The 12,517-nt window shown below is 55.4% G+C and overlaps 1 protein-coding gene across 2 annotated transcripts in view; it reads left to right on the top strand.

The window, feature by feature from the left end:
* The window catches only part of CDK18 (cyclin dependent kinase 18), a 42,363-nt gene that overhangs the window by 14,296 nt on the left and 15,550 nt on the right, over positions 1-12,517 (top strand). For both annotated transcript variants that reach the window (XM_071578833.1, XM_071578834.1), the window contains exon 2: positions 11,315-11,469. In XM_071578833.1, the coding sequence (XP_071434934.1) occupies positions 11,346-11,469 (124 nt within the window). In that variant the 5' untranslated portion in view covers positions 11,315-11,345. The remainder of the gene's footprint in view (positions 1-11,314; positions 11,470-12,517) is intronic.

The raw sequence follows: 12,517 nt of genomic DNA, 5'->3' as shown, positions 1-12,517 counted from the left end.
CAGTCCCATGTCCCACTGGGATGGGATGCCATGGATTCAGTCCCATGTCCCACTGGGATGGGATGCCATGGATTCAGTCCCATGGCCCATTTGGGATGGGATGGGATGCAATGGAGTTGGTCCCCATGGCCCTCTGGGGTGGATGTGCTGAGGATACTGCTTGTTTTGGGGGGTCCATGGGACCTGGGGACAGTGCAGAGCCTGTGCCACCCCTCACAGCCACCTCAGACAGAGCAGGGCAAGAACTTGCACAGTGCCTGAGTCCATCAGATGGAATATTTTCTTGTTTGAGGAAGAGCTGGATCCTGAACTGCTGCCCAGTGTAGAGGAAACCTCTGCAGGGCCACTGTGGGCTCGTGTGGTCGAGGCAAGAAGCCCCTGAGGGATGTGCTGCTCAGCCAAGCAGCCAAGGGGCTTGTTTTGCTGCTGGTTTGGTGTTTGAGTCAAGGCTGGAAAGTTCTGCTGTGGGTCTCCTTGTGCTGAGCAGGCACCTCAGAGCTGTCCCAGCCCTTTGGGAGGGTCCCTAAAAGGCTGTGCATGGTGTGGCAGCACCTGGGCAGCCTCCTGACTTCCTGGGGTTTAGGCAGGAATTTGGAAACACCATTTGCAATGTAAATTGGTGTGTGGGGGCCAGACAAACAACGCTGTGTGCCTGGGGAGTCTGAGGAGGAGGCACAACTGGTGGGTTTACTGCTCTTTTTGCTTATAGCCAGAGATGGTTTCGTGTCTCATCCAAATTAAAATGCCAGAGTGTCTCTGTGTCCACAGAGTGCCCCCTCCATCAACAAACCAGCACAACACCCCCACACCTCCCTCACATCCCTCCCTTCCACATCCTCCTGCTTTAGCAAGGACTCCCAGAGCCCCTGGAAGGAGCAGGAGCAGCAGGATCTCTCCCATCACTCCTGCTGATGGCCTGTCCCCAGGGAGCCAAACCTGGAATGCCCAGAGGTGCCCATGGTGCTGCTGGATCCCCTCAGACTCCAGTGCAGCCACACAGAGATGGAAACAGTTCTTTCCTCAGTGCAGAAGGTGCAGAGAAAAGGTCCAGTTGAGTCACTTTAATTCCAGGAAAACATGGCACAATATCTGGGGGAGAAGGAGTACTTTTATAAATCACCGTGAGCAGCATGTGTTCTGTTTAAGTACTTAATCCCCTTCAATCCCTTCTCATTAACGATTAATTGTGCAACTAATTGCACTATCATAGCATGGCAAGCACACTCAGCTGCAGTGTGTACAACCAAGCCCAGCAGTGCTCCAGCAGATAAGAAAGAGCTGGTGCAGGGGGACAGGGGGGCACTGCTGCTCTGTGTGTGAGCACAGGCCAGAGCTCTCTCTGTGAGCCTCAGGATTATAATCCCTCCTTATCTCGAGCATTTCCTGTGAAGCAGCAATTTATCAGCTGGTGAGGCAGGAGAGGAGAATTGAATACACCCAAGTGAGCTTTGAACAGCCCTGCTCGGTGTCATCCCTTTTCATCTCATTTTGGAGCTTGGAGTCTCCTTGACTCCTGTGAAAACCACGTGGAAATAACTCTGTGTTTTGACTGAGGGGGGGGGGGGAAGCACTATATTTTAATTTATTTCCTTTATTTTATGCTTCTGATGCCTCACAAAAGCACAGCAGACTGCAGGCCACAGGTCAGCACGTGCTCAGCCCAGCACCTCTCTCTTCCTAACAGTGTCCAAGGACTTGGGAGCCCAGGCACGTGTTTTGCAGGGAGAGTTCTCTCTTCCACTCTGTTTATCTCCCTCTGGGCTCTGTTATCTCCCCCTGTTTCCAAGGCTCCTGCAGAAACCAGTCTTGCTTGTCAAGGACTCTGGAGCTGTGGGAGACTCCACCAGCATTCAGTGAAGGTTGGGAGAGTTTTTAAACTACAGGGGGGAGGTGAGTTGGGAGTGAAGTGGAAAAATCATCTTAAAAAAGAAATCATTATTTTAGCCCCCCCCCAATGCACTTGACCTGTCTGCCATTGCCAGGACTGACACAGCAGCTTTGAGGACACTCAGCTGGGGCTTGGTTTGGCTTGGTGAGCCAGATGTTATTTACAGTTTAACAAGGAACAAGGTTTATCTAAACAGTGTGTGCTCACCGAGCTCCCAGATATGCAGGAAATGTTGCCCTCCATGGGGAAGTGGGCAGAGGTTTGCAGGCACTGGGGCATGTTTAATCTGCTTGTACATGTTGCACCCGGGATCTCTCTGTTCTGCATCCAGCCATGGCCATGTGTGGTTTAACATGAAGATGTCCTGGTGGTGCTTGGCTGTGGTGGAGGGAGCATTTCAGGGAGGGGACTGTCCCCAACAGGCAGTGCCAGGAGCCTGAGGATGCCCTGCAGCATCTCCTCAGCCTGGCATCCTGGACAGCTCTCACCACCCAGGCCCTCTCAGGGCCCTTGGGCATCCCACAGGCTCCTGTAACAGCCCTGGGCTTGAGGAAAATGGTTTAAGCACAAGGGAGAACCATCCCTGGAGCTGTTCATGCTCAGGTGAGGGGTGTCCCAAAGCCTGGCATCTTGGCAGCAACGTGGACCTCTTGCCAAATCTGCTGCCTCAGAACGGTGCTGTTACCCCCTGGCATCCCTGGCAGTCACCTCTTGGCTCTTTCAACTCTCCTGCCTTCCTCCTGCAGCTCAGTGGGACAGAAGTCCCTGATCAGCAGCTGGAGCAAGAGCAGGGGCAATCCCTTCTCTCCTGGTGGGGCTCTGGATCTGGGGAGCAGAGCCAGGAGGGATCACACAGGTGCCCACCTGCACTTCTCACCTTGCCTGGGGCTCTGAGGATGATGAGGAAGGGTCAGGACAAGAGATGTTGCAGCTTTGCTTTCCTCACTGTGGGGGAGAGGGATCCCAAAGAAATTCCAGTTTCTGCTGGGCTTGGAAATCCTCTGATTCCTCAAGCATTGGCTCCCCACAGTCCCTGCCTGTGTGTTTGCTTTCCCCTCACAGCTGAGGGGGAACCACAGAGCCCTCCAAGGATGGGGCACAACTGGTTGAAGATTAAACAGCCGATTAGTGCAATCCTTGGCAGGGAAGGAGCCTCGCAGTGTTTGCTCACTGCCTTCCTTCCATGTGACTGGTGCAGAGCTTTAAATAAAACAGATTTGAACCCTGCTGCAAAGGGCTTTGTGTGCCTAATGCCAACCAGTGGCACTGCTGCTCCAGAGCTTCGTGCTGGGGGAAACCTGTAGCTGGGAGGTGCTGAAATGGGGACAAGGAGGTCAGGAGCACCATCCCCTTTGATGTTTTCCCTCCTGCTGCAGAAAGATCAGTCCAAGGGTGGTGGGAGGCTGGATTAGGAGCAGTGTCACCTCCAAGGAGCTCCTGGATCCCAACTGGGAGCTTGTTGGGGAGGGAGAAGCATTAATTCCATGTGAAGATGTTTGTACAGTCTCTCCAGCTCCTCCTCCCACTGCCAGGGCTGGGGGGCATGGAAATCCAGGTGGATTGCAGAGCATAACAGGCAGAGGTTTGAGCCTTTTCCTAAGCCCTTTTGTCAGGGCAGAGCAAGGCAAGCCTTTCTAGTCTCCTAGAAAATCCATGGCAAGGAGCCGAGCTCTTAATTGCTGCGAGTGCTGGTGCTGCTGCTGCTCCAGAGAAATGTTGTGCTTCTGTTTATACAAAACCTGTTTCCCATTTTTCTGAGGCAGTTCAATCCTGTCAAGATCCTTTGACACCAGGATCCCTCTGGGAAGGCTTTTCCCAAGGATCTGGCTTCCATTTCTCCTCTCCAGAGCCCTTTGGTTGTGCCTTGGCTGTTGTCCCCCCCCTCCTCCTCCTTGCACCAGAGGTAGCTGCATTTCTCAGATTCCACGGGGCTCTCGGGTGTGCAGGATGTAATTCCTGTCTCTTTACACCCCTCCCCAGGAATGCTCTCAGGAAGGGCACCCAGGCAGCAGGGCTGGGGGATGCTCTGCTCAGCTGTGCCTGCAGTGCCAGCTGGGCTGTGCTCACACCCCTGGGCACCAGGGCAGAGCAGCTCCTGGAGCTGCTCCCACTTGGCAGCTGGAGGGATTCGTTACCCCTAGTGCTCATTTTGCACCACCACCTTCCTCTCAGCCTTGTTCTCACGTGCCAGAAAGAGAGGCTTTGAGTGCAAGATGAAATCGTGGGGTACAGGAGGAAAATTCCAGTGTTTTCTGCTGAAGACAGAGCAGACAACCCCTCCTGGCTCCTCGTGACCACTGCAGGGAAGCGACTCCAGGCTTTCCATGAGCTTGTCTGCACTCACAGCCGAGCCTGCAGCTCTGGGAGCTCTGTGTGGGCTGGGAAAGAGTGAAAGCTCTAATTAACAAAGGGGGAAAAAGGAAAAGGAGCAATGAAAACAGCAGTTAGGAAGGCAGCAGACCCCACATAACCTGTGTGTGAGGGTGTTGCTCAGGTTCATCCAGAGGGATGGAGCTGCAGGTGTGCTGGGAATGTTCCTGGGGGAAAGGCTCAGGGGAAATTGGGCTCTCCTGCACCAGGAATCTTCTCCCATAAAGTGAATTCACCTTGCCATGCAGCAGAAAAGGAAGGGCAGGTGCTGACAGACTCAGCCACAGGTGAAACACTCCTGGGAGAGAAAATAAGAGGCTTTATGTTTCTGAGAATGACTCTTTGGCAATTGGAAGTTTGGCACCTTCTTCTCTCTGGCACCTCCTCCAGCCACCTGGGAATGGTGAGTGCCAACTGCTGGGCTGGCAGGGCTTGGGTTGTCTTTCTGGGAGTGTCTTTCATTCAGCAGGATCCACGACCACTTTGTGGGATGTCTGTGGATATTCAGGACCCTCTGTGGGTGTGACATGGCAGGAGGTGACACTGGGAGAGGCCAGCACAGGCCATCAGGTCTCCAGGGGCTCGTGAGAGGAGCAGGCAGGCTGGAGCCAGCCTTCCTGGGGTGCAGCCTGGATTGGGTTAGTTAATTGTTGAGTGATCAGTTGAGTGTCATAAAAGCAAGGCCCAGGCTGGTTTTTGCTGGTCGAGTTGCTCCTCAGTAATTACTTGGTATTGCAGCAGCTCCTCGCTGTGCTCAGCGTGCACAGAGCTGGGAGGGACGTGTGATAAAGGCTGAGAGGTGACAGGGAGCCATGGAGGAGGATGCTGAACATCCCACAGCCCAGCAGCAGCACCTCCAGGAGCACCTGCAGGAGCTGGGGAGTGCTGCTGCTCCCACAGTGCCAGCCCAGCTCTCTTGGGTTATGCTCTCACACTGCTGTAGGATCACGGTGGGGCACGTGCTCTGAGCTCCCAAGTGGCCCTAAATTAAGTCTCAATAACTTAATTGCTGTAGCAATATTGGGTATGGAAGGGAGTGTCTGTCCCAGAGGGGAAAAGCTTGTGCTGAGACTCATTTCCCAGTGCCTGCCCCTCTGGAGCAAACCAGCAGTGGTGGGTGGGCTGGAGCAGAGAATCTGCTGCTCCACAGTGGCTGTGAATCCAGGCTGCTCCTCCCTGAGGAGGCTGAATGTACCATGGGAACACTGACACCACCACTGGGAGGGCAGGGACAATGAGAGCCCTGAGCTCCCCCTGGCACTGGGGTGGCCACACTGGAGGGATCCAGTCTATTGTTGTCCCAGCTGAACACTGGACACTTCTCTCAGGTTAGGGAAATAAGTGCCCAGTGTTTGGAGGCTGCTGGAATAATGACTGTCATTTTAATGCCTTCCTGGGAGCTGCCCTGATCTCACCAGGAGCTGGGCAGGGAAGAGCCAAGGGAGAGCTGCTGACTGCACCACACAGGGCTGTGGGCACAGAGAAAGGAGAACACACAAAGGCAGAACAAACCTCCTTTGTGTGCTCCTCTTACTGGGCTCATTGTCAGCACTGGCACAAATGGCAGTGGAGATGGGCATCCAGCAAAGGGCTCTCCTTCCCCTCCCACCCCTGCAGCCAGAACAGGTTACAATCCCAGCTCTGGAAGTGTCCCAGGCCAGGCTGGATGAGGTTTGGAGCAACCTGGGCTATTGGCATGGAGGGGAACCATGCCAATAACCATGGCATGGAATGGGATTCCACCAGGGGTAGAATGGGATGAGCTTTAAGGTCCCTTCCAACCCAAACCACTCTGGGATTCTCTGATTCTACAGAGTGTCCCAAGGCTGGGCTGGCAGGAGGTTTTCCACAGCATCCACCCTTCCCATGCTGTCCCTGTGTCTGTCTCAGAGACCTCTGTGTGCTCCCTGGGGCTTTGCCTGTGTCCTGGTCTCTAAACAGCAGCTTACCAAGGAGCAGTTGGAATTCTGCAAATGAGGGGTGGGAACACAGCTGTGCCAGGTGCTGGGCAGGGCATCACATCCCAGGGGAATGCAAAGCAACTGGGAGGGAGGAAGGGAATGCAAACCAACTGGGAGGAAGGAAGTGCTGTCATTCTTGGTTTATCCCTGGGGAAGCCAAGGCATTCCAAGGGGGTCAGAGCTGGAGTGGGAGCCAGTCTTAGGCATTTGCCACAGGATCTTTTGTCCTCCTAAGGGAGGGACAGTGATCTCCTGGCTGCCATAATCACATTCCTGGTGCACTTCATTCATTGTAATCATGGAAGGCAGAATGCAGGGAGGAGAAGGAATTGCAGTGTGAGGATGGACTGACTCCCTGGGGATGCCAAGATCCCTTTTGAATCATGCCCTGCCTGGCCTTGCTGTTTGCTGCAGGACTCCTGGAGATTAATAGGAATTGATTGTGCTCCTTTCCCTGCAGGATCTTGACCTCCTGGCAGGGGGACATGTCAGGCCCTGCAATGGGAGTGCTGAGCAGTGGGAGGCAAATGTGGGGGAAGGAGAGCTGGCCTTGCTCTCCCCCCTCATCACTCACCTTGTGGGGAGAGTAATTCCTGCAAACTGCTCTGCCTGGTGGGCAGGGAGCAGGACTCACCCCAGCACTGGGCAGGATGTGGCCCCAGCTCTGCAGGGCCAGGCTGGTCCTCACTGCAGGACTGATCATCTCAGGCTGAGCTCTGCATCTGTCCTGGGCTGGGAGCTTGTTACCCCAGGGGGGATTTTAGACTGGCAGCTGAGTGGCCAGGGAGAGGTTCCCTTGGTGCTCAGGGGCTGCTGTCCCTCCCTGCCCCTCTGACCTTGCCCTGGGAGGATTCCCAGCTGCCACAGAACATTCAGCATCTTTCTGGTGTATGTTTGAGTTGTGTCTCTCTGACTGCCCAGAGCAGCCTCGAGTCACTCCCAGGCCCCTTCCAGACATTTCTAAGGACCTGAATATGGCCTTGCAGAGGAAATTCGGAGGGGAGGAGGCATTTGGGTTGTGCTGAGCTCCTGTTTGCACAGGAATGTGCAGCACAGAGGGGCTGAAATCTCTCCCATCGCCTGTGCTCAGACCTCTTGGCAGCTCCTGCAGCCTTTCCCTGCTCCTCCTCTGTGCTGGAGCTTGGGAGGGAGAACCTCAGCAGGCCAGAACAGCCCAGGAAAGGGCTGCCTGGCACAGGGGCAGTGCTGCTGAGCTGTCCTGGGGTCTGGCTGTGTCTCCATGCCTTGCCATGTGAGGAGGGGCACAGCCCCAGCGGGGTGGGTGGGTTGCTTGTTCAGCCTCATGCAGCATTCCATGAGAGCTGCGTTTGCTGAGCAAACAGGGCTCTGTGAGCAGAATTCCCCATTTCTCTGATCCTTGCAGGAGTGAATCAATGCTCCCTAATAGCTGCAAGCAGGAGCTGTAACTGCTGAATAGGACTGTTCATTTTGCCTTGTAAACACAACTGTTAATCTCTCTGGGGATTAAAAAAAAAAAAGGCTTACAAGAAGCAAACTCTTCCCTCCAAGCTTTCCACTCTTTCCACAGGGAAATGGGGGCAGGAGGCTGATAAAATGGTAGGGAAAAATGGAGCCACTTATCATTGGTGAAAAGCAATAAAGTAGTTAGTGCTTGGCAGCTTTGCTTCCAAAGCCCTGCAAGAGGCTGGAGGAGAAAGGAGACTGTTCCATACTCTGCTGGTGCCTAAAATACCCGTGCCATGAACTCCAGGGCAGGGAACCAGCAGGTTTTGGTGCACCAATACAAGGGAAATTCACGTGGACAGTCCCAGCCCTGTGGGAACAGTTCCCTGGGGAACAGTGAGTGTGGTTACTGCCTTGAATGCAGCGTTTAAAGGATCGTTAACTTGTCTTGATCCTGCGAGGAGCTTTCCTGGTGGCATTCAGCTTTGGGCTCTTTGAAGTGTTTTCGCCGTGTATTTACTCCCCGACTGTCTTACAGTAAATGCAGATCACTCACACTGCTGGCTTTAATCCCTGCTCCTTGGCCACCCTCCAGCCCGGCTGATTTTTGCCTGTTGATGCCTAAACTCCTCGTTGCCGATTTAAACCGCTCCTCTCCTTCGTGTCCGACCATGCCACGTCATGTTCGTGCCTGGCATGAACCATCCGCTCCCTCCATCCCTCGGTGCCAGGCGCGGCTGCGGCTCCCGCCGGGCTGTAAAACAAGGGATGTCACTGCTTTGTGAGCGCCACTTTCTCTCGGGAAGTCAATAAATGCCTTCACTTCCTTTAGGACAGTAAAGGTGGGGAAAAACACCCCGAGGGGCAATCGCTGGGAATTCTTCCTTTGAAGTCCATGCTGGGGGAAGGGCTGGGCTGCTCCGATCAGCTCTAAAGGGGATTCCTTCTCCCGGGAGGAATTCAGATGGAGAGTGGATGAAGCCCCTCACACCCAGGGACCCCTCATTATCTGTCCCAGCCTAACCTTAATTACTCCTACAGCCTTCTGGTATGGCCACTGTGGATGCTTTGCTTCCAGGAACGGAGCAAATCCCAGTTTTAGGACACCTGGCACCTTATGGCCACTTGGGACAGGGTGAATTCCTCTCGGGGAGGGCTGGAGGGCTCAGGACAGGAACAGTCCCAGGAACTCCAGCTGGCAAATGCCTTAATGTGAACTCCATCACGAGATGCCAAGGAGGTCCAGGTGTAGCTGGAAGAATCAACCCCAGGTGCCCATAGTCATGAGGATAATGGGCATGGAATGGGCATGGGCAGCTCGGGAAAGGCAGGAGAGGCAGGGAGTGATCCCAGTGCTATTTTTACCCCCACCCCAGTTCCTCTGTGAGCAGGTTTATATTTAGCAGGCTGTAGCTGCTGCCATTCCTGCAGGAAGCACAGCGGGGGAAGGATTTGGAGTTGTGGAGCAGAGTTTGCTGTCAGTGTGAGGCTGACATGAGAACACGGGCACAGGAGCCTCAGTGCCACTTCAGCAGTGTCAGGAGCAAAGCCCTCCAGGTCGATTCAGCTCCTTGGGTACCTGCAACACTGGCAGCATTTCCACAGGCCAGCAGGGCCCTCGTTCCAACTCGCTCAGGTGGCCAGCTGGGAGTCAGACTGGAGCCATGGGCTGGGAAAAAGGTCTCCAAAGCGAGTGTTGAGCTCTGCCTTTCCTTCCAAAGCGAAAGCAACTGCTTGGAGATTTTATTTGGACCACGAGGAAAGCACCAGCACGGAGACTTTGTTAATGCAGCATCACTGGTGCCACATCTTTATTGTCGTAGTACTGAGGAAACATTTCAGTGTCTGAAACCTGAAGTGGATGTGTCTGTCATCCTCCTGCCTCCCTTCCCAGCTCCAGGCAGCCTCCAGCCTCCCTTCCCACCCCCAGCAACCCCCCCAGCCCTGATTCCTGGCAGGACTGAGCCTCCACTTGGGGTGTTTGCAGCACTGAAGGTGGGAGATGAGTGGGGGTGGCTGAGGCATGTGAGTCGCAGGGATTCAGGTGAATCCCAGGGATTTTCGGGGGATTCACCCGCTGCAGGGTGCCGTGCCTCACCGCAGAGCCTGGCAGGCACCCAAACAGAGTGTTTGTGTTGCTGACGGATAATCTTTTAAGCTTTCAGATGCAGGCATGTCAGCCCAGTGTTCCCGTTGTCCTGGCGACGGGGATGCAGCAGCTCCCGGATGCTGGGTCTGATCGCATCAGTCTGGAATGCGAGCACCGTTTGGTTGTGCTGCTGAGCCTGGAGGGGGCTGGGGGCAGTGGGACAGCCAGGGGAGAGCAGGGACACCCAGGAGGAGGGGACCGACTGCTCCAGGGCTGCAGAAGGAGTGGGGGGTGTGTGTCGGTGCTGGAAAGAGCCTCTCTGAGTGGGAAGGAACCTCTCTGTGTAGTTTTGGTGCCTGTTTGGTACAAAGGGTTGATTTGCCCCTTAAGATCCTGATTGGATTGGTGGGTGAGAGCAGCACGAGAGCTGTTAATGGAAAATCCCCTGCCAGGCAGGTTAGAGATGACAAAGGAGCATCCTTACACTCATGGGATTGGGATGGGGAAAGGGGCAGACCCAAATCTCGAGTTTGGGATTGGAAGGGACAGAGCTGTGGCTGGTGGGGAGTGAGACAATGATGTCCCATCCCTGGAAGTGTCCAAGGCCAGGCTGGACAGGGCTTAGAGCAACCTGGGCTGGTGGAAGGGGTGGAATGAGATGAGCTTTAAGGTCCCTTCCAACACAAACAATTCCAGGACAGCAGGGGGCTGTCAGGACAGCAGGCTGTGTGCTGGGGCTGTGCTGGGGCTGTGCTGGGGTTGTACTGGGGCTGTGCTGGGCAGGAGGAACAGCCCCAGAGTGCAGTGGGGCTGGGGCTGGACCCCAAACCCTGTCCAGACAGCACTTCCAGCCTGATCCCATCCGTGCTGCTGAGCCTGGGAAGAACCAAAGCAGGAGAGCCAAAGCAGTGCCCAGAGGGAGCTCCCCCAGCCTGCTCAGCCCCAGCACACTTTGCCATGTGCCCCTGGAGGGTTTTCTTCATTTAAGGGGTTTATTGCTTTAATCAGATCTCAGTCACTCAAGAGCTTATGAGCAAACTGAGAGGTCAAAGCTTCTCCCTGTGCTGTGACTCTGGGGGATCCCCCCGGCCCACACTGGCTCCACTCAGCATTTTGCTGCTGGCTCAGGAAGTCTTTCTCACAAGGGCAAAGCAGAGCCCAGAGTGCCAGGGGAGAGGGGACTCCTTGTACAGGAAGGAGTGTGGTATTGAGTCTTCTCCATCACTGTTTACCCTTTCTTGCCTTCCTTGTATTTCTCCCCTGCTCTTCCCCGTTCCAGGCATTCCTGGAGTTTCCAAGGATGCATAAGGTGCAACTTTGGATTGCACAGGCCTGTCCTGGGCTCAGAAAAAAGCCCCCTGCACCTCCTGACTACAGCCAGCTCTTATAAACTGAGGAACCCAATTTCCCTCACCTGCTCTGACTCAGAGGTGCCTCAGAGCTGAGGATGTCCCAGGGGTCCCCTGCAGGTGCCCAGATGGGGAGATTTGGGTGGGGATGCTGCCAGCCCCAAAGAGCAGGGGCTGTGGGGCCATGCCATGTGCTGCCCAGCCCTCTGAGCCTGCTCTCCCTTCCCCACAGGGCTCTGCCATCCCTCACACCACGAGGGAAAATGAACAAGATGAAGAACTTCAAGAGGAGGTTTTCGCTCTCGGTTCCGCGAACAGAGACCATTGAGGAGTCACTGACAGAGTTCACGGAGCAGTTCAACCAGCTCAACAACCAGAGGAATGAAGGTAAAGAGCCCTCGGGCCCCTGAAGTGGTGCTGGGGCTGGTCAGGAGCATCTGGGGTGGGTGCTGCCAGCAGGGATCTCGTCTCCAGCCCCCAGGCCGCTCTCTGTGGGGGGTGTGGAAAGTTTTGCCCCTTTGTCTGTGTTGCTTTCCTCATCTATCCATCAGGATTAATAACACCTTGTCATTAAACCTGAAGAGAGATTTACACTTGCATGAGGAAAGCCTTATGGGAGGGAAAGGTATTTGCACAGAATGGGGAGGAATGACACGTCCGTGGTTAAGGCTGAGAGTGGGAGAGCGTGGGATCTGCTGCCTGCCCAAGAGCAGGGTGTGAGCCTCTCCAGGGCCACAGGCTGATGCTTCCTCCAAGCCAGAGGGGCTGTTCTCTCTGTTCTGGGCAGCACCTGGGGCTCACTGAGCCATCCCTTGCTCCTGGGCCCACAACCTTCTCCTGGGAGGCAGTTCTGAGGGTCCCAGGGAGGTGCAGGGTTAACAGCACCCTGAGCTGCAGGGGCACATCCCCTGAGCAAACAGAGCAGCCCTCGGTGCAGGCTGGGGCAGGCTGGGCTGGGGCAGAGCCAGGGAGAGGCAGCACTGGAGGCACAGAGTGGGATGGGAGCAGCTCAGCCTGCTAAAGTCAGGCTTGGCTCATCCAGGGGTGAATTTGCTGCTGACCCGCCCCTGGCCATGCCCTCTTGCCATCACTGCCTCCTGGCACAGCCCAGCTCCCTCAGGAGTCACTGCCCTCAGCTCACCTGGAGCTCTTTTTGCCCTCCCCCTGCAGCCACAATTGCTGAAACTGCCCCTGCAAGCCGGGGCTGAGCTGTGATGTCATTGCCTGGCACCAGCTCCTGCCCCAGTGGGGAGGGCCCTCTCTCTGCCAGCCAACCTGCTCCAAAGGAGACATGCAGTAACCTAATTTAGAGCCGGCTTTCCTCTCTCCTGCAGCCCCTGAGGCTCCTTTATCTCTGCAGACACCCGGGCTGCCCTGAGCAGCATCCCCTCCAGCCTCCCTCCCTGCTCCCACACCCCTCCCTCACACCCCAGCA

Source organism: Pithys albifrons, chromosome 28 (assembly GCF_047495875.1).
Source record: "Pithys albifrons albifrons isolate INPA30051 chromosome 28, PitAlb_v1, whole genome shotgun sequence".
Taxonomy (NCBI): domain Eukaryota; kingdom Metazoa; phylum Chordata; class Aves; order Passeriformes; family Thamnophilidae; genus Pithys; species Pithys albifrons.
Note: the sequence above shows the minus strand (reverse complement) of the source record. Positions and strands in the feature narration are given on the sequence as shown.